Source organism: Petaurus breviceps, unplaced genomic scaffold, assembly GCF_028583685.1.
Source record: "Petaurus breviceps papuanus isolate PSGF00001 unplaced genomic scaffold, PetGlider_PUasm1.0 177, whole genome shotgun sequence".
NCBI lineage: Eukaryota > Metazoa > Chordata > Mammalia > Diprotodontia > Petauridae > Petaurus > Petaurus breviceps.
The window spans coordinates 5,760,207-5,783,834 of NW_027185776.1; the positions used below are offsets into that span (position 1 = coordinate 5,760,207).

The window sequence follows — 23,628 nt, forward strand, 5'->3', positions numbered from 1 at the left end:
CAGTGACTGGATCCTGGTGATCCCAACCAACCCAAGGCTTGTCAAGGAGTGTGACAGAAGAGACAACCAAAGCTTTTCTAGCTTTACAACTTGAAAGAGAAAACATTTTTTGTGCTATTCACCACAAAGAGGAGTTTAAAGGCGTAGGGATCTAGAGCTTTCTTTCAATCTTTAACAGTTAACTTGGGAAATCTCATACCTACATTTTGTATCCTCAGTGTTCACGCTAGAGCACACCAGTTTCAAAAGGATGTTTATTGAACATAAGTACTTTACACTTACACAATGTCCCCTAATCACTGAGTCCCTACCTCCCATGTTAATGCCTTCTTGTCAGTTTTCCCTTCAGTTGAGAAGGATAATTGGGGCTCTAGTATTCATTGTGGAGACGTAAACATTCCTGAGGACAGTGGGGTTGATGGGACTGAGACTTCCCTTCCCCTGGCCCCACAGGTGTCCAGCCAAAGTGATGGTGGCAAAGTCTCCCCTTTTGTCTCCCGAGGAAGTCCTGAGTGTTCCTGTAGCCTGGTGTGTCAGGGGGATTTCTGAAACCTATCCCTTCTCATTGCACAGGACATTTAGAGATTCAAGTGCTACCCCAACTCTGGGTAGTCTTCATGAGTCCTCAGGTTGGGGCCCCACTTCAAAAGGATTGGTTCATGGAAGGCCCAAGGTAGGGATCCACACCTGGCCAATTGCCATTGCCTTTTTGGTCTTGAAGCAGGACTTAATTGACTGCGACCATAAGGCCCACGGAGCTGTAGCCCCCTACCTCCTTGTCCTCCCTTCCCCCAAGGTCAGGCAGTCCTATCTACAACAATTTGGGGGTAATTTTCCCAGTGTACTTTTCTCTGGAAGAGGTTGAGGTTCCCTGGCCCAGGGAGGAACCTTAGTGGAGACAGCCTTGGGGTCCAAAAAAAATCCCTTCTCATTAGCTTTGTGACCCCTATTGGGCAAGTCATTTCCCATATCTGGGGCTCTGTTCATTTTTAAAATGAAGGAAGTTGGACTGGATGCTTTTAATGTACTAGGAGAAGTAGTTGATGATTTTAAACTCTGAAGATTTGTGTGTGTGTGTGTGTGTGAGAGAGAGTGTGTGTGTGTGTGTGTGTGTGTGTACACACACACACTTTATTGCTCTGGTCCACAATGGTTTTCTTCTAATAGTAGGAGGGAAGATCTTGGGGAAAATACTGCATATTAGTGAGATTCACATCTCAGGCCTGAATCCCACACTGTAAACACCACGATCACACCTCTGCCTTCATACAGGAGGAGCTGCAAGGACAGCCTTGCTTTCAGAGAAAGTTTGGATCCTTTACCATGGGGATCTGGGTCTCTCCTCTGTCCATCTCTTTATAAATAAAATGGAAATCCCTCTTGGGCTCGCTCTTTAGTAGGTAGGCTTTGATGTGGTGGGGAAGGGAGTCGTCTGCCAGCTGGAAGCACTTGCCATCCACCAGGACAAAGAGTCTGTGGTCCTGAGGCTGGGCCACCTCAAATTTCTCTGCACACTGTGCTCTCAGCTGCTCAGCCAAAGTGTCCGACTTCGACGCCAGCGTCCGGGCTTGGTTGTCTGGCTCCAGGAAGGAGATGCAGATGAAGTCCTGCACAATAACAAAAGGTTCATGGTCAGGGTCTTGACTGGGGTAGAAGGCAAGGAGAAAAAACAAATAACATTTCTTAGCGCTTTAAGTTTTGCAAAGTGCTCTTTTCACACGTGATCTCCTTTGATCCTCACAACAACTCTGTAAGGTAGGTGCTGTTATAATTCCATTTTACAGATGAGGAGCCTGATGCAGACAGAAGTGAAGTGACTTGTCCAGGGTCACACAGCTAGCAAGCCTCTAAGGCAGGATTTAAACTCAGATCTCAGATTTAATACTATTGACTTGCCCCACCTAGGAGCCTAGAAAAGAAGTTTGTCTTTTTGCTTCTGGGCTTACACAGGGTCATTCTGTCTTCTGGACCCAGGGCCTGATATGCTGTTCCTGAATCCTATGACCAGGTCTCTGGAGAATGTCAGGGAGTGGTCCTCTGTGATGTTCCCAAGTTGCCATGTTCAGGGCTTCTGGAACAGAAGGCCTTAGAACAGAAGCCCTTAACCTTGTTTGTGCCACCACTTGGCAGTCTAGAAACTGTGGATAGACTATGGACACTTAAAAATAATGTTTTTAGATGCACAAGATAAAATGCATACTGTTGGTGGTGTTGTGAACAATCCAACCATTCTGGAAAGCAATTTGGAACTATGCCCAAAGGGCAATCAAACTGTGTATACTCTTTGATCTAGCAATACCACTGCTAGGTTTGTACACCAAAAAGATAATAAAAAGGGAAAAGGACCTACATGTACAAAAATATTTATAGCAGCTCATTTTGGGGTGGCAAAAAAACTGGAAATTGAGGGGATGCCCATCAGGGGTGAATGGCTGAACAAGCTGTGGTATGTGAATGAATTGGATACTGTTGTGCAATAAGAAATGATGAACAGGTGAATTTAAGAAAAACCTGGAAAGGTTTGTATGAACTGATGCAAAATGAAATGAGCAGAACCAGAAAAACACTGTACATAGTAACAGCAACACTATGTGATGATCAACTATGAATGACTTAGCTCTTCTCAGCAGTACAACGATCCAAGTCAAGGGATTCACAATGGAAAATACTATCCACACCCAGAGAAAGAATTGATGGACTCTGAATGCAGATCAAAGCACACTATTTTAATTTTCTTAATTTTTTTTTCATTTTGGTTTGTTCTTTCACAACTGTACTGTGACTAATATGGAAATATGTTTTATATAAGTGTACATATTTAACCTATATCAAATTGCTTACTGTTTTAAGAAGAGGGAGGAAGAAAAATTTGGAACTCAAAATCTTGTAAAAATGAATGCTAAAAACCATCTTTAGATATAACCGGAAGAAACACTATTAAAAAAAGATAAAATGCATAGGATTACAAAGGAAACTAACTATATTGAACTGTAGCTATAAAAAAAAGATTCATAGACTGAAGGTTAGATTAAGAGAAAAACTAATCCGGGAATGGCTAGGCAGCCTAATGAATAGAGCACTGGCCCTGGGAGTCAGGAGAACATAAGTTCAAATCCAGTCTCAGATACTTAACACTTACTAGCTGTGTGACCCTGGGCAAGTCACTTAACCTCAATTGCCCTGCCTTCCCCCCTCCAAAAAGCAAAAAAAAAAAAATCAAACAAAACAAAACAAACAAAAAAATCCTAATTTAGCTCTTTCGATTTGCAGATGAGAAACAATCTCAGAAAAGTTAAGTGACTTGCATAAAGTCATACAAGTCATAAGCAATAGAGCTCAGATTTTGGTAAAATAAAATTTTTTGACTTAGAAAGTTTCTGGCAATTTTTTTTTCTGTAGTTGAAAAACAGATTTTGGTCAATTTTTTTTTACTTAGAATAAGTAGCAGAGCTAGGTTTTCCCAAATATTTTTTTCACATTTGTATTTTCTGTATACTTTTAAAAGCATTAAGATTCTGAGCCCTGCACTCAAGAGTCAGGATACTGGGTTTCAGTCAGTTCCATTGTGTCACATTCAGAAAATCATCCCCCCTTCTAAGGGCTTCATCAGTTTCCTCTGTAAAATGACAGAGCTGCATTGGATGGTCCCCGAGTCCCCTTCTACCTCAAATATTCTCAAAATCTCATTTTATTCTCTCCCTTCAAAAATCATTCATTAAGCATCTACTCCATGAAAAGCATTGGGGGGAGGGTACAGGCAGAGCATATATTATTATATCCTCATTCTTTAGATGAAGATCTTAAGGCCTACAGAAATGACTTGCTGTCATTTCATACTCATACATACAGGTAGTGGCAGGAGCTCTACCTAACCCTTGTCTAGGGTGTTTACTACTGGATGCTCCAAGTAGGAATTAATTTGCTCATTCATATTCCTGGAGCTATGGGGAAGACACAGAGCATTAAGGGGCAAGACCCCCATGGGCCAAATACTCAAATACTTCTAAGGATGTGAAACTCTTGTAGGGGTCCAGACTATGGATTGGTTATAGCGAGCTGGACGGTGCATTTCATGGGACCAGCCTCTCAATAATGTTTTTTTTTTTTTTAAGGTTTTAGTATCTTTCTTTTTTTTTTAAGCAATCGGGGTTAAGTAACTTGCTCGAGGTTACATGGCCAGTTATTTCTGGGCGTGGTGCTAAGTATCTGAGACCGGATTTGATCTCCAGGTCATCCAGGACACTGGAGCTGGTGCTCTTACTTGCTGAGCCACCTGGCCGCCCCTAATAATGGTTTTTAAAGAGGTGATTGGGTAAGTACATTTCCTTGATAGAGCAGACAAGCCTTTCCTAGTATTGAGAGATGAGGGTATACCCGTTAGTGGTCAATGTTCATAACTAGCTTTCTGTGTATCTTTCTTGAATCAATAGATGACACCCTCCCACCATATCTGGGGGGACTGTCTGGGTTGTCACTTGTCAGACCACTCACCTGCACAGATGAGCGAGAGGCTCGGGCCTTGTTGAGGGTCCGGCGGCGTTCCCAGCGGTGGATGGAATCCTGTACCTCCACACTCAGCTGCCTTGTGACAGTGATCTTGTCATAGTTTTTGATATGTTCCAAGGCCCCATAGGTCGTGGTGAGATAGTAGGAACCTACCAGAACAAACAGATTAATAATAAATAATTAAACAGATCATCAATAAACAGATAGGGTAGGGTTTGGTAGTAGATGGGTAGGGAAGAAGGAAATAAGGATATAGTTATTGGGACTCAATGAGCAGGCACACACAGGGGTGTGCTCGGTTTGGTTCATATGGGGTCTAGAGAACCCTCTTCTTAATTAAATATTTAGGGTCAATAATTATCCCTTAGAAATTGCCAAAGGCCAAAAATGAGAGCTTGGTTTATTATTTTGTTGATTGTTTAGACCATGAGTGGGGAACCTGCAGCCTCAAGGCCACATGTCTGTTAACCAATATTTCTGTGAATGATGCAGAGAATTGTTGGATACAGTAGATAATTATGCAGTGTGTCAGCTAGAGTGTAGTGTTACTTCCATCTGGGCCAGCCAAGATGCCTTGATGATGCAGGGGGTAAAAAAAAGCTAAATATAGCCCCAAATTGCTTTAAAAGCTTCTACGGTGAAAACCACCAAAAACCAGTCCATATAAAGAAAATTATGGGAGAGAGAAGGTACTTGTTTCAAGGAATAAGAGATTATCATAGTGGTAATGGGGAAGAGGCTTCTGAATATCTCAGTAAGACACTGCAACTCTATGAAGAGTTGCTTAGAGATCTCCTAAAAGTTCACAATTTGTGTGGTCCCTTTAGGGCCACAGGTTCCCCACCCTTGGTCTAGAGTTAAGAAAGTGATGGAGAAAAAGTCAATAATAATGATTCAATTCTACAAAGCATTTCTTTGGTGAGTGAGGCTTTGGCCTGGGTGGGCTGGGCTGAGCTGGGGAGGCAAGGGACCTGCCTCCTTGTCTCCCAACAGCTCAGTCTCTGGTGGGGTCAACTCTTGTTGAGCCCTGTGGGTATGCCACCCCCCACCCCCTGAGATTGGTATTGCATTTCAAGAAAACTACATTAAAAGAGTTACAAATAGAGAAGCAGCTTGAATTAGGGAAAACTTTGGAAGAGCAAGGGATTATACACAATGTGCATGAACTCAAGCAGGCAGAAGAAGATGCTGGAAGAAATCTTGAGGAAGAACGAAAGCAAAAAGAAGTGGACAAAAAAGTAAAGAGGATGCAGGGAACAAAGAGATGCCTGGAAATACTGGCACAGAGAGCTGAGACTGCGGATCCTGAAACACCTCTGTGCTTAGAAACAGCTAAGCAGACAGGCGGATCAATCAAAATATCCACCTCAGGGAAAAAAAAAGCCCTTATGTTAGCTATGGGCTATCATGAGAAGGGCAGCTAGGTAGCACAGCAGATAAATCACTGGGTCTGGAATCAGGAAGATTCCTCTTCTTGAGTTCAAATCCAGTCTCAGACACTGACTCAACTCTAGAAGATGAAGCATGGTTATTGCTAAGTACTTATCCTACATAGAGAATATAAAATCAACAAGCCAGAAGAAATAGATGACAAATTGAAATAAGAACCTTAATTTTGTGCCTATAATTTCTATCTGTATGAGGGAAGGATAGAATTTGGAACTCAAAACTTAAAAAAAAAAGTTAAAAAGTTGTTTTAACAAGTAATTGTAGAAAAAAATAAAATATTATATTTTAAAAATCCAATATAGTCCTTTATTTTTTTTTTCTTAAAAAAAAAAAAAGTATGTCTTGATTAAGTTTTTCCCCTGGAGACCTGGATGTTAAATATCTACCAGTACATCACTGGGTGTGCATGTCTTGTAGTGAAAAGCATACTATAGGTATCCAAAGCCTTGCTTTGTTTTTAAAGAAAGACTAAGTTATTCCTTATAGGAAACAAAGAAAGGGAACAACTATTTTGTATCTGATTCTAACGGTTAGGAAATGGTTGCTAAAATAGAAATTATAGGAAACTTGGGGACAGAGACTACTTCTTAGAATTCATGATAAATCAGAGGAAAGTTGGGCATAGTCTGATTAACAGCCTACATTTGAGGGGATTCAACTTTAAAGTGTTCCTGGAGGGGCGGCCAGGTAGCACAGCGAGTAAGAGCACCAGCTCCAGTGTCAGAATGACCTGGGGATCCAATTCGGGCTCCAACACTTAGCACCCACCCAGAAACACCTGGCCGTGTAACCTTGAGCAAGTTACTTAACCCCAATTGCTTAGGGGCGGCCAGGTGGCTCAGCGAGTAAGAGGGATGACCTGGGGATCAAATCCTGGCGCAGATACTTAGCACCACACCCAGAAATAACTGGCTGTGGAACCTTGAGCAAGTTACTTAATCCCGATTGCTTTAAAAAAAAAAAAAATAAAGTGTTCCTGGAAACAATAAGCGAGATTATACAGTCTAAAATTCCACAGGGGAAGCCAAGTCTACCATGGACAAGAAACTCTAAAAAAAAAAAAAAAAAGAAAAGAAAATTTTGAAGATGCAAAAAGAAAGAATATAAATGAGGAAAAAAAGGGAGACCTGTCTAGAGAAACCAATGGAGATGTATAGGGAATCCACGGACGATCTTCAATTTAAAATAATGTATGGAAGATGCCCTTACAGGTGAAAATGTGTAAAAAAAAAAATGAGCCATAATCTTACAGGAAAAACGTCAGAATTGTGAAAGCTTGGAATCAATTTAGGACAATAATGAATGCTTAGGAAAACAAAAGGTTTTCTAAAGTTATACTGGGCGGGGGGGGCGGAATAGAGGAACAGAAAACAAGTTTAGGACCAATGCTTAGAATAGATACGGTGTTGTTAATGGATGATATAGAGTAAGAAAAAGTACTCAGCTTTGCCGTCATCTGTTTTCTTTGCCAAAGGAATAATCTTTGTACAAGAGACCAGAACAGAAATATGAACTAAAATCCAACGTAAGTATGGAGATTGATTATCTATTTTCTTTGCCAAAGGAATAATCTTTGTACTGGAGAGGCCAGAACAGAAATGTGAGCTAAAATCCAACATAGGTAAAGAGACTGTAAGAGACCACCTAGCCACATTTAAATAGTGACAAGCCAGAAAGCATTCAAATGATGATAGTGAGGGGCTTCTTCAAGACAATGTTATAAGGACAGATTAGAGGATCAGTTCTCTGAGTGTGCACTGGGGACCTCCAGAAGTCCCCAAGACCTTTGTAGGGAGTTAACAAAGTAAACATTTTCATAATAAGATATTTTAATGACTAATATGATAAGTGTTGATAGATAGAGCCCATGTAAACAAAATTCGGGGTAAGGGCTCAATAATTTTTAAGAGTGTAAAGGGATCTGCAGGCCAAAAAGTCTGAGAGCTATGGGGTTAGAGAAACTAGGAATGAGAAGCCTTAGAAGGAAAATGATAGTTTTCTTTGAGTAATTGAATACATGTGGAAGAGGCCTTTGACTTATTCTGCCTGGCCCAAGAAGGAAGAACTAGGAACAATGGCAAGAAGTTGTAGAGAGGCAGATTTATATCTGATGTCAGGAAAAACTTCCAACTTAGTGCTATGCAAAAGTGGGCTGCCTGGGGAGGTAATGGACTCCCCTTCACCGGAGGACCCAGACTAGATGACCACTTGTCAGTGACATTGTAGAGACGATTATTCTTCGGGGTGTGGATTGGACAAAATGGCTTTTGAGGTCCCTTCCCATTTGGAGATTCTGTGACTCCGAAGGCATTTGGTATTTGGAATGCCCTGCAATGCCTCTCAGGACCACCAGGTGGCAGTCTCCACTGCCTCAAATTTCTCAAGTTCTCAACAGGATCATTCATAGGTTTTCAGACAGAAGGGACCTTAGAAGGGTGTATAGTCCAAATACCTTCATTTTACAGTTGAGAAAATGGGCCTAGAGAGGTTAATTTACTTGCCCAAGATCACATAGGTATCAGGTGGCAGAGCCAGGATCTTACCCCAGGATCTCTGAATGGGTGTTGAAAAAGCAAAGGACTAGATGTCAAAAGCTCTGGGCTCTGAGCAGCATGGCAGCATTGGCAGGGCCCAAGGGTTACCTAGGTTATGAGGCCTTGTCTGATCTCTGCCCCCCACAGCCACCCCAGTACCTCTTCCCAACTCAATCAAATTACATTGTATTAATTTAAACGATTAAATGTATTAATTTAAATAGGCAGTTAGATGGCTCAGTGGATAGTGTGCTGGTGGGCCTGGAATTAGGAAGACTCATCTTCAAGAATTCAAATCTAAGCTCGGACACTCACTACCTGTGTGACCCTGGACAAGTCACTTAATCAATTTGCTTCAGTTTCCTTATCTGTAAAATGAACTGGAAGAGGAAATAGCAAATGTCTCCAGCATCTTTGCCAAGAAAACCTTAAAAGGGGTCACAAAGAGTTGGACATGACTGAAAAACAACTGAACAGCAAGAAGTAATTTATAACATGAGCGATCTGGGCAAAGCCTTGATCTTAGGGACTAGGGAGCCACCCCAAGGAGCCAAAGGCTATGTGTCTATAGTTCCATGGGAAGCAGACCATAGGGTTCTCCAGGTCACTCACGTTACATATTGTTTTCCCTAATAGATTGTAAACTCCTTGAGGGTTGGGACTATTTCATTTTTATCTCTATTATTTCAAAAGAATGTCTGGCATACAGTAGGAACTTAATAAATGCTTGCTTGACTTTTCCTTCCTTCTGGTATCTCTGTATTTTAATACTTCTAGGATTTGATTTTTGTCAATATAGGCCCTTCTTCCACCAATAGAGAGAATAGTGCCTGGCCTTTGATAAGCTGACTACAACTCTTCTACTTGGTAGATAGGATCTGAGAATTGTGGTTGAAAAATTTACCACCCTTTAACAACAAAATCACAGATCTTTCTGAGTAATGAAGAAGGGAGCCATAATTAATCATACTGCTTAAACTAAGGTGAACTCTTTTCACTACATACGTGTGGCTACTCTATCAAAGGATCTACTCTAGAAGCCTCTCTACTCCACTAGCATAGACTTCAAGAACCCACACTGATCTCCATTTTACAACAAATCATCAGAGGAGGAGGTCTGCCACCCCAGGACATTCTGAAAAATGGGGTGACCAATTACTGGTAGGTCTCCTAGAGGTGTGGAGGGGGGAGGGACTGACTTCATGTGCCTGATTATTCTACTGGAAGACCAGTAAATAATCACTCATTTGAGAAGATAATCATTCTTTCAGACTAGCTACTGGAGATAAGGTTAGGAGATTGCTACCAAATTCCTAAACTACAGTTTTGGCCGTGTCATTCCCCTGTTCAAAAACTTTAAGTGGCTCCCTATTGTCCCTAGGATAGAACATAGGCATCTGTTCAGCATTTAAAAGCCAGCTTACTTTTCTAAGCTCATAAACTATTACCCTTCTGTAAGAACTCTACACTCCTGCCAAATTGGAGTACATTACACAATATTTCACATATCATCTATGTACATTTGTATAGGTGGTCTCCCACGCCTAGAATGCCTTGCTCTTTTAAAATCTGCTTCCTAGAATCTCAGGCTTCCTTCAAAGCTCAACTCATCTGCTACCTCTTACATGAAGCCTTCCCTGATCCCCGCCCCACCCAGTTCCTGGAGCTACCTCCCCAAATTACCTTCCATTTATTTTGTATTTACTTGTATATTGGAGATGCTGTTTCCCCAGATAGAATATAAGCTCTTTGAGGGTAGAGATGATTTCATTTTTTCTCTTGTCTCCCTGGTATCTAGACCAGTGCCCAATACTGCTTAATAAAATGCATTGATTGATTAATCTATAAAATGAACATAATCATACTTTACCAATATGGACCAAATGATTTGTTAAAGTCTGTCCTAGTTTATTCTGTTAGTCTATAAAGAGAAAGAATAAAGTCAGGGAAAAGGGCTAGGTCCATGTTCACATGTCACCTTGACCTCTGCCCAATGGATTCCTACAGAACCCTAAGTACCCCTTAGTATGTCAGCTCTGTGAAGGCTAGGATGTGTTGCTTCTGTCTTTCTGTCTCCAGAGCCTAGAACAATGACTTATGCTCTGGAGACATTGACATCATCGACATCATCATCACAAAAACAGTCAGCATTTATATAGTACTTTAAGATTTGCAAAGTGCTTTGCACATGCGTTATGGGAATGCACATGGGAATGGGAATCTGAAGATCTTCCCTGCCCCTAGGCCCTTTGATAGGCTTAGGTGACCCTGAGAACCTTCCCTCATTTGAGAATATGCTCTGCCCCCTAATGGGCTGAATGTGGTCACCTAGAGCCTTTGGTGGGAGACCAGTTCTACAGGAACACCCACACCTTGTTACTTTGTGATTGGACAGTGGGTCATGATACTTGTGATGGTCTCTGAGCCAGGAGACGGCTATATATACACCCTGATGTGAGGTTTTGCTGTGGGGCTCACTTTGGGAAGAGCTGTGTGATGTGGCCAGATGAGACTCTGGGCAGCCGTTGAGCCCCCTGACTTTGAAAACCCAGATGTTGGTGCTTCCCTCTCTGGTAACTGACTAGGTATGGATCTAATGGTCAGACAGTGGAAAGACCTGTCGGCTGATCTGTTTCTCCGTCTGCTTGTAACTTCTGTTTGTATTCTCTGAAGTTCAGGGTGCTGACTTTTCCCCCTGAACTAGGTAAATGATATGTTTGGTTGATTAAAGTAAGATTGTTAACCCATTTTGAGTTGCTTTCCTTTGGAGAAGCAGATCTAAGAACCTGTGCTAGCAGCCACCCTGGGTATGCTAGGGGGCTTGCTGCTACAACATGTTATCTCATTTGATCTTCGTAGGTGCTATTAGGGAAAATTAAGTGACTTTCCCAAGGTCACACAGCTAGCAAGTGTCTGAGGCTTGATTTCCTGGCTCAAATCTTTCTTGACAGTGTTCTATGCACTGCCTCATGTAGCTACTTTTTAGTAGAGTGGCAAGGGTACTGCCTCTGGAGTCTGAGGATCTGGGTTTGAATCCTATCTGATGTATTCTGTCTGTTTGACCTTGGACAAATTTACCTCTCCAGATCAAAATGATGGGGGCTGGACTAGATGAACTCTGCTGTTTCTTCTAGATCTACACTCCTATGGATCAAATAGTAGGACCTAATGATAATGCTTTTTAAATATTGATTGAATTAATGCTGTCTGGGTCCTGGAGCACAGATTTAAACTGAGGCAGATCTGGGAAAGAGGAATGGATGTATTCCAATGATCACCACACCATGGCTGTCAAAAAATTCAGATGCTCTATGTTGTCATGGTGGGGCAGGGACAAGAAAGAGGCAGTAGGCTGAAAGGGATATTATTGTAACTGAAGGAAAAAAAATCTAAGAAGGAGAAAAGACCTCTCCAGTTTTATAGACTCAGTACGTAGAAGGGACTTTAGAGGTCATCCAGTCTATGAAACTGAGGCTCAGAAAAAAGGGAAATGACATTCCCAAGGTCATACCAATAGCAAAGCAGCAGAGCTAGACACAAGTCTTGTGACTTTAAAATCTGCTTTTTAAATTTTTTTTTTTAAAACCGCACCACACCATGGCTAATGCTATAAGCCCAAGATTATAAAGTGATGGCAAATGCCCTCATTTCTAATGTGTTCCCTTGATCTGTTAAGAACATAAGAAATACCCTATTAGAATTATATATCCTGGTAAATGGTGCAGGCTGAAAATAACAACGGATTAAAACAGGGTTTAAATAACAGACTCATTCCCCACTAAAGCCCTCATTATCTGATGCCTCATTGTCATGTGGAGGTGACCCTGGCCCATTCCAGTGAAGTAGACTGTACCAAACTGGAAGAAGGGGCCTGGTCATAGATAGTGTGTCTATGTCACCTGAGGCCAAGCCCCGATTAAAGATGGTCACCAGGGGATGAATATAATTGTAATTAGTTGTTGTTCAGTCATTCTCAGTTGTGTCTGACTCTGACTTCGTGACCTCATTTAGGGTTTTCTTGGCAGAGATACTGGAGTGGTTTGCTATTTCCTTCTCCAGTTCATTTTTCAAATAAAGAAATTGATGCAAACAAGGTTAAGTGACTTGCCCAGGGTTACACACAGCTAGTAAGTGTCTGAGGCCAGATCTGATGAGTTTTCCTGATTCCAAGCCCAAGTTTCTATCTACTGTATTATCTTAACTGCCCCCTAATAATACTAATAGCTTTATATTGCATCTTCTATGTGGCAGGCACTGTGTTAAATGCTTTATAAATATTATCTCCTTTGATCCTCACAACAGCTCTAAGAGGTAGGTACAGTTATTGTTCTAATTTTACAGATAATGGAACTGAGGTAGAGAGTGATTATGTGACCTGTCCAAGGTCATGCATTTGAACTCAGGTCTTCTTGAAGCCAGACCCAGCAATCTATCCACTACTCCATCTTGCTGTCTTACATATTTTGAGTCATAGTCACTAAAGGAAGGGGTACCAAAAGCAATAAATTCACAGATCTTCCCAAGTACTGAAGAAGGGAACCATAATTCAGCTCCTTGAATTTAATTGAGCAGGGATGATTTCATCTTTGTTTTCATGTCCCCAGTACATGGGATAGTGCCTGGAACATAGCAGGTCCTTAATAACACTAACCATGGAGGCTGACATTCATATCAACTCAATAAAAGCAAAAGATTCTGTCTGTGCCAGGTGCTGAGGATATGATATCTTTTTTTTTTTTTTAAAGCAATCGGGGTTAAGTAACTTGCTCAAGGTTACACGGCCAGTTATTTCTGGGTGTGGTGCTGAGTATCAGAGCTCAGATTTGATCCAGGTCATCCCGACACTGGCTCTTACTGGAGCCACCTGGCCGCCCCTAAGCAATTGGGGTTAAGTAACTTGCTCAAGGTTACACGGCCAGGTGTTTCTGGGTGGGTGCTAAGTGTCTGAGCCCGGGATTCGATCTCCAGGTCTTCTCAACACTGGAGCCGGTGCTCTTACTCGCTGTGCTACCTGGCCGCCCCTATATGATGATATCTTTGACATAGACTTTAATCAAGGAGTTAGCAATCTAATTGGGGTTAAATAACAAATATAATCAGGCAGCTAGGTGGCATACTGGATAGAGTGTTGGGCCTAGAGTCAGGAAGACTTTTCTTCCTTAGTTCAAGTCTGGCTTCAGACACTTATTAGCTGTGTGACCCTGGGCCAAGCCACTTAACTCTGTTTGCCTCAGTTTCCTCATCTGTAAAAAAAAAAAAAGAACTGGAAAAAGAAATGGCAAACCACTTCAGTATCTTTGCGAAAAATACCCCAAATGGGGTTATGAAGAGTTGGACATGACTAAAACTATTCAACAATAATAACAATCATAAGTGACTATGATTACAAGGAATGAGCAAGTGAAGAATAAATGTGAGGTTCAGGCAAAATGCCCTGAGAAATCTGAAGGGGGGAAATCAATCAGTTGATCAATCAAAGAGCATTTACAACAACAACAAAAAAAAGCATTTACTAGGTGCTTACTATATGCTAGGCATAATCATTTTCAGCTAAAGGGAATCAGAAATGTGGTCACTCAAAGGGAAGAACATTAGAAAGGCAACCCTGGGGCGGCCAGGTGACTCAGCAAGTAAGAGCACTGGCTCCAGTGTCGGGATAACCTGGGGATCAAATCCGGGCTCAGATACTCAGCACTACACCCAGAAATAACTGGCCGTGTAACCTTGAGCAAGTTACTTAACCCCAATTGCTTAAAAAAAAAAAAAGGCAACCCTGCTCTCCTATAATAGGTTGCTTGGTTCTCCTATTAGCAAAAGAAAACTAGAAGCCCAATGTTCTGTCCAACAGTGTACCAAAGAGCTTTTGGTTCCAATGAGGAAAGGAGAAAGGCCTGTTAAGAAGGGAAACTGAAGGAAGGTCCAAAAAACATCATGCTAGCAACTTACCTTTTAACCCTCTTGTTACCTAATAGTTTTTGTTAGAAGGATACACCAACTCCCTCATGTCCCATGTCCTTAGGAGACTACTCAATTATGTGTTGGGAAGACTGGGTGGCTGAGTAACCCACAGGCCTCTATTCTAAGTGTCAGACACTCAGCCCATGGTTTTCATGCTACCAGTAACATGCGGGGTACAGTGCCTGGCACATAGAAGGGACCCTGTAAATGCTAGCTATCGTCAGCAGCAGTATCTGTGGACTTTGTGGCCATCTGTCATCCAGGCTAGTCCTCAGGTGGACTCTATCTATGACTAGGCCCATTCTTGTAGCTCTTCTAGAACATACACCTCACTGGGATAGTTTCCCAAAACCAACTGCAAATATTAAACATAGATAACATTGCATTTTAAATTAAGGTCAATATGCTGCCCACAAGTATCCTCATATACAGATGAGTAGCCTAGTTTCTATTTGACGCTCTTACTCTCTAATACTTATAAGACTGTAAGCTCGGGGCGGCCAGGTAGCACAGCGAGTAAGAGCACCAGCTCCAGTGTCAGGATGACCTGGGGATCAAATCTGGGCTCAGACACCCAGAAACACCTGGCCATGTAACCTTGAGCAAGTTACTTAACCCTGATTGCTTAAAAAAAAAAAAAGACTGTAAGCTCTTTGAGAGCAGGAATCACATAGCATTTATAATTAAAGACTTCTCAGAGTTATATAGGAGTCAAGATATTTGGGTTCCAATTCTGATTTTGGCATTTATTTGCTGTAAAACTTTGGGAAACCTCAGTTTCCTCAGCTGTAAAATGGGAATATAATATTTATTCTACCCACTACATGGAGTTATTTGGAAGAAAGCACTTTGTAAATTTCAAAATGCTATAGAGATGTAAGCTATTATTATGGAATGAAAGTTTGTTAAATGAGTCCTCTTAGTCCAGCTGAATGAATAAATATTTGTTGACTGAATCTTACTAGTCTAGCATTTCCCCCATTATTTTTCAACACTGCTCCTTGCCTGGCTCCTTCTCTCCAGTACATTAAGGCATTGTAGTGTCATGGAAAGACAAACGGACTTGGAGGCTTGAAAGAGCTGAGGGTGAGTCTTGGTTTTAAATTACTTAACCTCTGTGGGTCTCAGTTTCCTCCTTTGTTAAATGAGGGGGTCTCTCTGGTCCCTTTAAAGAACAATGCCTCCTTTGCCCCTTCTCCTTTCTCCCAGTGTGTGTGTGTGTGTGTGTGTGTGTGTGTGTGTGAGAGAGAGAGAGAGAGAGAGAGAGAGAGAGAGAGAGAGAGAGAGAGGAGAGGTAGGGCCATCCCTCAGAAAACAGAACCTTGATCTCTTACCTTCCCCCAGCTGCAAGGCTGGATCCATGAGTTCCATCATGTATTCAACATTGAGAAGCATTTCTGTCAGGTTGCTACGGGCCAAGACATACATGAGGACTGGAAGAAAGTCATCCGCTCCATAGGGTTTCCCTGTAGGAAGGAAATAACCTATGGTGAAAAGTTGGCTCTTTACAACTCATATTATTCTGGAAAAGTAGTCCATTTCTGACCAAAGCTCTCTGATGGGTTAGAATCCTGATCTTTCTGGCCCAAAGGGCTATGATGCCTCTACACTTAATTTAACAGCATTTAATTGGGTTAAGATTCCCTCTTGGTGGAAAGTGGGTCATCTTCAAATGTAAACATGTGGTCTGGGTAACACAGTGAGTCACCTATTTCTTACTGTACTTTCAAAGGAGAGATCCAGAACAGCAAGAAAACACAGGAACCAGGGAATGGGATTGGGGAGGGTAATTGTTAGTGGGGAGAAAAAGGATCCAGAAAGAATAAGTGAAGGACTGTCAACAAATTACACATTTTCTACTAGATTTCCTCACCATGACTCTGCTCGTCAACACTTTCTATCCATCAGAAAGTTGGACTTCATACCTGGTTCTTATCCATACTCCCTCCTACCCTGCCCCCACAAAGGTGAGAGGGATCCAGGCCTATGAGCAAGGATATGCTGACAAATGTCTAACAACCAACTCTCCCCCTAAAGGTATGACATACTTTTAAGTTTAATGTTTATTTTCCTTTTTGGAGGGGGCAAGGCAGGGCAATTGGGGTTAAGTGACTTGCCCAAGGTCACACAGCCAGTAAGTGTTAAGTGTCTGAGGCTGAATTTGAACTTGGGTCCTCCCGACTCCAGGGCTGGTGCTCTATTCACTGCGTCACCTAGCAGCCGCAAGTTTAATAATTTTCTCCACCACTTTCTTAAGCCTAGACAAGCAACAAAACAATAAATCAAACTGATTTGTAGTATTTGGAAATTTTTGAGGTGTACATACTCATGCTGAAAATTTAACACCTGGGCTCTCTAAGCCAGTACAAGATGGCTCCAACATACTTTTGCAGCTACCTCCTGTCTGTCTCCTCACCATGTCCTTGCTGGATACTCTCCTTCTATTCCTACCCTCCATCCACGACTCCCCTCAACTCCTTCCAACTCTTTGATGGCTGTTTTCCTCCACTATAACGTAAGCTTCTTGAGGGTAGGAACTCTGGTTTGCTTATAATTGTATATCTAGGCTTAGCACAGTGCTTGGTACATAGTAAATGCTGAATGACCATTTCTCTGTCTGTCTCTGTCTCTCCCTCTCTCTCCCCTGAGGCCAAGGACCATGTATTTATATAAGTCTTGGTATACTTTTCAAACTTGGGAAAACATTTAAACTCTTAGAACCTGAGGTTCCTTCCAACTCTGAAATTCTATGATCCTTTCAGCAACACTCAATAACAGATCAGAACCATAGAAGGCTTGGGGAAAAGAATGGTTCTCCCTGTGTCCCACTCCTTCTTGAGTGCCTTGCAGGCCTTTGGGTGAGAAAGGTCCTCTCTGAGTTTCCCTGGATGCAGTGTGCCTCTTCCCAGCTGAATAATTATCCTTCTTTTAGGATAATAGGAGTCTTTGTCCTATCTATATAAAGCTGATGAAGCCCTATTGCTCAGAAGGCTTCGTTACAAAGCTTTTGTTAAGCTTATAACTCAATTTAAACATTTTTAGGGGGAAGATCATATGAATTAAGGGTTGGAAGAGACCTTAGAGATTCTCCTTTTATTGACTGGGAAATTGAGGCCTAGAGAAAGCAAGTGACTTGTTCAAGGTCATAAGTAAGCAGAGGTCAGGTCAGTAAAATTGCAAATTTGAATCCAAAACTTATGACTTCAAAGGCAATATTCCACACTGCCTTCCTCCCACTGAGTTGTTTTGCATATAATTATTTTAATTGCTAGAGCCCTGGCATGTGGGAGATTTTTTAACATTAACACAATTTTAAAAAAAATTTATGACTTTGGCAGTAGGGAAAATTCACATATAAAACCTAGTTTGATTCCATGCAGTATGCACCTATAACTCATATACTGTTTTAGATCCAATTGGATTTTTAATGTTTCCGTGAACATAAAATTTCTGGATATGATGTGAAAAATTATCCCCAGGGACTATACCCCTAGAAGGGTGGCCAAGGTTGGATACCTGGCTTTCATCCTTTTCATCCCCTTACTTAAAAACCAGGATTTCCCAAGCATGGGGGGTGGGGGTGAGGGGAAAGAAGGGAGTAGCAGCTCTGCCCTCCCTCCCTGGCCATGGGAGAGCCAGGAAGCTAGCAGGCTGGGTGTTCCTCACTCATCTCTCCCTTATCTGAACTTTAAAGTTACTTATCTGTGCCATTCACTTTGACACATCATTATCACTTAGAGACCTAGTTTTTCACTTTATATGTAAATCTCATTTCTTGAGCTAGACTGTAAATACCTGGAAGGCAAGGAATGTGTCTCAGGCTTCTGGGTATCTTCAGATGCCTGCCACAATGCCTTCTCATAGTAGGCATTCAGTAAATGTTGATAAAATGGGGATCATAATATTTGCAAGCACCTACTAAATGTGTTTTTATAAAGAGAAAAGGTGTGGAAGTAATCTACAAGGTTACTATTTAGATGCATAAGGATTATATTAATGTAAGAGAGAGGGCAGCTGGGTGGCTGCCTGAGTATATTCATCACAACAGGTAGAAGTTACAAGGATAAAAACATCAATTCAATAATAATTTATTACATATATTATGTTACATATATTAAATACATAATTATTATTTAATGTAATAACAGCCGTGTATGATACTTGAAAAAACTCTCTAATGATAAAAACTATTCTACAATAGAGGGATACAATTGTCCCACTGTCCTTTGACCTGGTCAGCCCATACTTGAGTACTGAATTCAGTTGTGGGTGTTACATATCAGAAGGGTCATAAAAATCAGGGAGAAACTGACCTTGCCCTGTGGTCCACTTTGAGACTACATAGGTTTTGAACACTGCTTAAGTTAAAAAAAATCCTAAAAGTGCCATAAGGCATGGGAAAAAAAAATTTTTTTTGCCTTTTTATGTGGGGAGGGGCAATTGGGGTTAAGTGACTTGCCCAAGGTCACATGGCTAGGTTTTTTTTTTTGGGGGGGGGGTGTGATGTGAGGCTGGATTTGAACTCAGGTCCTCCTGACTCCAGGACCAGTCCTCTATTCATTGCACCACCTAGCCACCGAATGGGAAAAATTTTTAAAAAGAAAAGATATTTTATAGAAACTAAAGCCATCTTAGCACATATGAAATGCTATTGATTTGATGAAGTACTTAATAAATTCTTGCCAATTGATATACATAGAGTAAGGGTAGATAGGTGGTACAGTGGACAGAGCACCGGGCTTGGAGTCAGGAAGACATGAAGTTCAAATCCAGCCTCAGACACTTACTAGCTGTGTGACCCTGGTCAAGTCCCTTGACTCTGCCTCAGTTTCCTCATTGGTAAAATGAGTTGGAGGAGGAAATAGCAAACCACTCCAGTATCTTTGCCAAGAAAACCCCAAGTGGGGTCATGAAGAGTTGCACAGGACTGAAATGACTCAGCAACAACAAAGAGGAGAGCCCTGGTCTCAGCATTTTGAAATTCCATATATCTGAAATCCTCAGAGCTGTTTAAACATACCACCGGGCAATTGGAGGTTTACTCTTTTAAGCACCAATATTTAAAAATTTTTAAGCATTTTGCACAGAATTAAAACATAGAACAGAGAATTTTAGAACTGGAAGGAACAACAGAACCCAGCATTAGAACTGGGAGGAACACTGATTAGAACACAGATGTTAGAATAGGAAAGGACCTTAGTACAGGGAAGTTTAGAACACAGAATTTCAGAGCTGGAAGAGATTGTAGGGATCCTCTACATTCAATTGGGAGATCAGCCCAGAGAGAGTGCTACACAGAAATATAGATACGATGCTCCAAGCCATGCCCTAAGACAGGTAAAGGTGCCTAAGCTGAAACCTAACTGCTTTAATATAATAAGCCCATTTTTATTTTTTTGAGGAGGGAAGGCAAGGTAATTGGGGTTATGTGACTTGCCCAAGGTCACACAGCTAGTTAGGTGTCAAGTGTCTGAGGCCCATTTTTAACTCAGGTCCTCCTGACTCCAGGGCCAGGGCTCTATTCACTGAGCCACCTAGCTGTCCCTCAAGCCCATTTCTTCTTAGGCCTTCCTCTTAAGAAATGCAAAGCAACTTCCCTCTCCTGATTCTGTTGAAGCAGGAAGACCATTTAGCAGGCTGTCCCATGCAGAGGAGAAATGTTCATTTACCCACCTACTTGCTTGATTGCTGTCCTGGTAGAACTGGTAAATGCAAGATTTGAATGAATGTGTGATACAGCAGAAAAAGCAGTGGTTCTCAAAGTCTTTCTCTGATTCCATTAATAGAGAAAACCTTGGATAAGTTACTTATCCACTTGGGTTCTCAGTTTTGTCATGTGTAAAATGAAGGGGTTGGACTAGATGGACTCTGAAGCTCCTTCCTAAGAACCTCTTTTAAGACTGAGCTCAAGCTCTTCTTCTAGGGCACTAAAGGCTCTACTACCATGCTTTTTTTTCTTGATAAGTGTCCAAACAGACAATAGCTGTGCACAGCATAAGGCATGTAGGTGACAAGCATAATTTGGGAGGAAGGCATATTCTCACCTGTTTCCCATTAGACCTATGATTTATTTTTTCTCAGGCCCCAGATAATGTAATTCTGGGTCTGCCCCCTGATCTGGGGGTCCCCCTGGATCTCCAGATTCTTTCTTTCCTTCTGCAAAGTTATGCCTATTTGCCATAGCTGTAGCTGATCAAATTTTAAAGAGATGGCCTGCAGTGTTTATTAATACTTTATGGGCTGAAAAGATTTTCAACAAGAAGGACCATTTAGGGGCATCTAGGTGGCACAGTGAATAGAGCACCAGCCCTGGAGTCAGGAGGACCTGAGTTCAAATCCGACACTTAACACAAAAAACTAGCTGTATGACCTTTGGCAAATCACTTAAGCCCAATTGCCCTATCTTCCCTCCTCCAAAAAGGAAAAAAAAAAAGCACCATTTAAAGCAGAGCTGAGCTGGAAAATAGTCAGCAGCTTTCATTCAGGATGTGCCAGGTCTATATTCTGTCGTTGTTTAGTCCTTTTCAGTTGTGTCTGACTCTTTGTGTCCTCTTTTGGCGTTTACCTGGAAAAAATATTGTAATGTTTTGCCATTTCCTCCTCTGATTTTTCAGACCGGGAAACTAAGGTAAACAGGGTTAAGTGACTTGCCCAGGGTCACACAAGTAAGTGTCTGAGGCTGGATTTGAACTTCATGTCTTCCTGACTCCAGGCCCGGTGCTCTATCCACTGTACCACCAAGCTACCCACATTCTATGTATATCAGTTGGCAAGAATTTATTAAGCACTTTGTCAAATCAATAGCATTTCATATGTGGTAAGATAATGTTAGTTTCTATAAAGTATCTTTTCTTCAAAAAAATTTTCCCATGCCTTTAGGCACTTTTAGGACTTTTTTTTAACTTAAACAATATTGAAACCCTATCTAGTCTCAAAGCAGACCACAGGGTAAAGTCAGTTTCTTCCTGATTTTTATGTCCCATCTAATATATAACACCCATGACTAAATTCAGTACTCAACTATGGTCTGACCAGGACAAAGGGGACAATTGTATCCCTCTGTTGTAGGATAGTTCTTATCATTAGAGTTTTTTCAAGTATCATATAGGGATGTTATTACATTAAATAATATATTTAATATATGTAACACATTAGATATACTATTATGTAATAAATTATATAATAATAATTATTATTGAATTGATTTTTTTTCCTTGTAATTTCTACCTGTTGTGATGAATATACCTACAATAAGAATAGAAAAGATGGAATTGATGTGAGGTGTCATCAAGGTAGGGTTCACAAAACATAGTAATTGACTGGATCTAAGAGGTGAGAGAAGAGGTCAGAGATAACCTCAAGGTTTCAAACATGGGGGACAGGGTCAATGTTGACACCACCAGCAAAAACGGAAAAGACAGAAGGAAGAACAGATTTGGAGGGAAAGACAAAAAGTTTGGCTTTGTACTTATTGAGCCTGCGGTAGTGGTGACACAACCAGGTGGAGATGCCTTGATGGCAGGTGGAGATGTAGGGTTGTTACTCAGAAGAGAGGTCAGGACTAGAAATACAGTCTAGAAGTCTATTTGTGTCTAATGGTAGCCGTTTCAAGGGCAGGGGGGTGGGGAGAGGGAGTGAAGAAAAAAAGAAATTTAAATGATAACCTTCTTATATTTTAAAAGGAATAACAAGTTGTACATAACAGATTTGTAGTTTCATATACAATCATCTTTTCTTAATATACTATATTGTATAAATATTTGCTTTATATAAATTTACATGAATATAATTATAATATATATTATCAATATATATTATATATAATAATATATAAAATAGAATTACACATGAATATAAATATAAATTAAAAATAAAATAAAAATAGCAAAACAAAAAATAAATAGAATCTGGAAAAAAAGAAGTCTGCATAGAAGTGGTAGTCCAAATCGTGGGATAAGATTTCCAAGGGAAAAAGTTTTGACAGAGAAGAACTGAAGGCTGAGGAGTGATTCTTGATGAACACACACTTAAGGCATTAGAAAGGATAAACCAGAGAAGGAAAGAGTAAAGGTGTATTTAGAGAGGTAGGAGAAGAGCAAAGATGAAGCTGAGGGAGGAAAGAGTAACAAGTGAGAGGGGGATTGCTCAACTATGTCAAAATGTCCAGTGAGAGGGGCAGCGAGGTGGCGCAGTGAACAGTGCACCGGCCCTGCAGTCAGAAGGACCTGAATTCAAATCTGGCCTCAGATACAACACAAAAATTAGCCGTGTGACTTTGGGCAAGTCACTTAACCCCAACTGCCCTCCAAAAACCAAAAAAAGAAAAAATGTCCAGTGAGGTCAAAGGGGATGAGGACATAGTAAAGGTCATTGGATTTAATGAGGGACTGCATCTTTGCCAGAGCAGTTTCAGTAGAATAGAAGGGGTAGAGACCAGATTACAAAGAGTAGAGAAGTAAGTGAGCGGTGAGAGATTTCTGGTATTGCCTACAGAAAAGATTTTTCAAGAAGTTTAAGGGAGTAGAGATATGGTACAGAAGAGAAGCTTTTTTTTTTTCCGGAATTGGAGAGGCTTGAACATGGTGGAGGGTCTATGAGGAGTAAAAAGCAAGAGATTGAAAATGTATGTAATTGGTGGGATGCCTACTGGAGAAAAGTTCTTGGGAGGAAGTAGAATTAAAGACTCAGATAGAGAAATTATCTTTAACCAGATTAGAGAAGAGGAGGAAGGTACTCTAATTCTGAAGAAAGGAACTCATGTCAGATGGCCCCAGTCTCCTCAGTGAAGCAGGGGGCTAAGTACTCCTACATACAATAAATGAGGAGGGTCCAGAGTGGTGTGGGAGTAAGAAGAGAGAAGTGAACATTTGGAACAAATGTGTGGAATGAAGGAAGAGGAAAAACATGGTAAAGCAGCATGAAAGGTCCAAATGAGGTTATGTAAATTTGTAGTGGCTGAAATAAGCTCAGTTTCATAACTTTCCCCAGATGCTCAGCAGTCCTGGAGAGGAAATGAAGAAATCAGTTGTAGGGGCTACCCAGTCATGAGATAGGAAATGGTGGAGGATTAGGAGGGCATGGGGTTCGAAATTAGATGCATTATACATATATTGTGTCTCCCACAGTGGGGAAAGGTATCTTAAGACATTTAAACACAGCCATCATTCCTTCCCTATTGAAA

The 23,628-nt window shown here is 41.1% G+C and overlaps 1 protein-coding gene across 2 annotated transcripts in view; it reads right to left on the minus strand.

Annotated features, from left to right (window-relative positions):
• Positions 1 to 236: 236 nt before the first annotated feature.
• RIN3 (Ras and Rab interactor 3) overlaps positions 237 to 23,628 on the minus strand; it is a 168,241-nt gene continuing 144,849 nt past the window's right edge. For both annotated transcript variants that reach the window (XM_069086047.1, XM_069086046.1), the window contains 3 exons: positions 15,782 to 15,913; positions 4,492 to 4,655; positions 237 to 1,607 (listed from right to left, as the gene is read on the minus strand). In XM_069086047.1, coding sequence (XP_068942148.1) covers positions 1,299 to 1,607; positions 4,492 to 4,655; positions 15,782 to 15,913 — 605 coding nt within the window. In that variant the 3' untranslated portion in view covers positions 237 to 1,298. The remainder of the gene's footprint in view (positions 1,608 to 4,491; positions 4,656 to 15,781; positions 15,914 to 23,628) is intronic.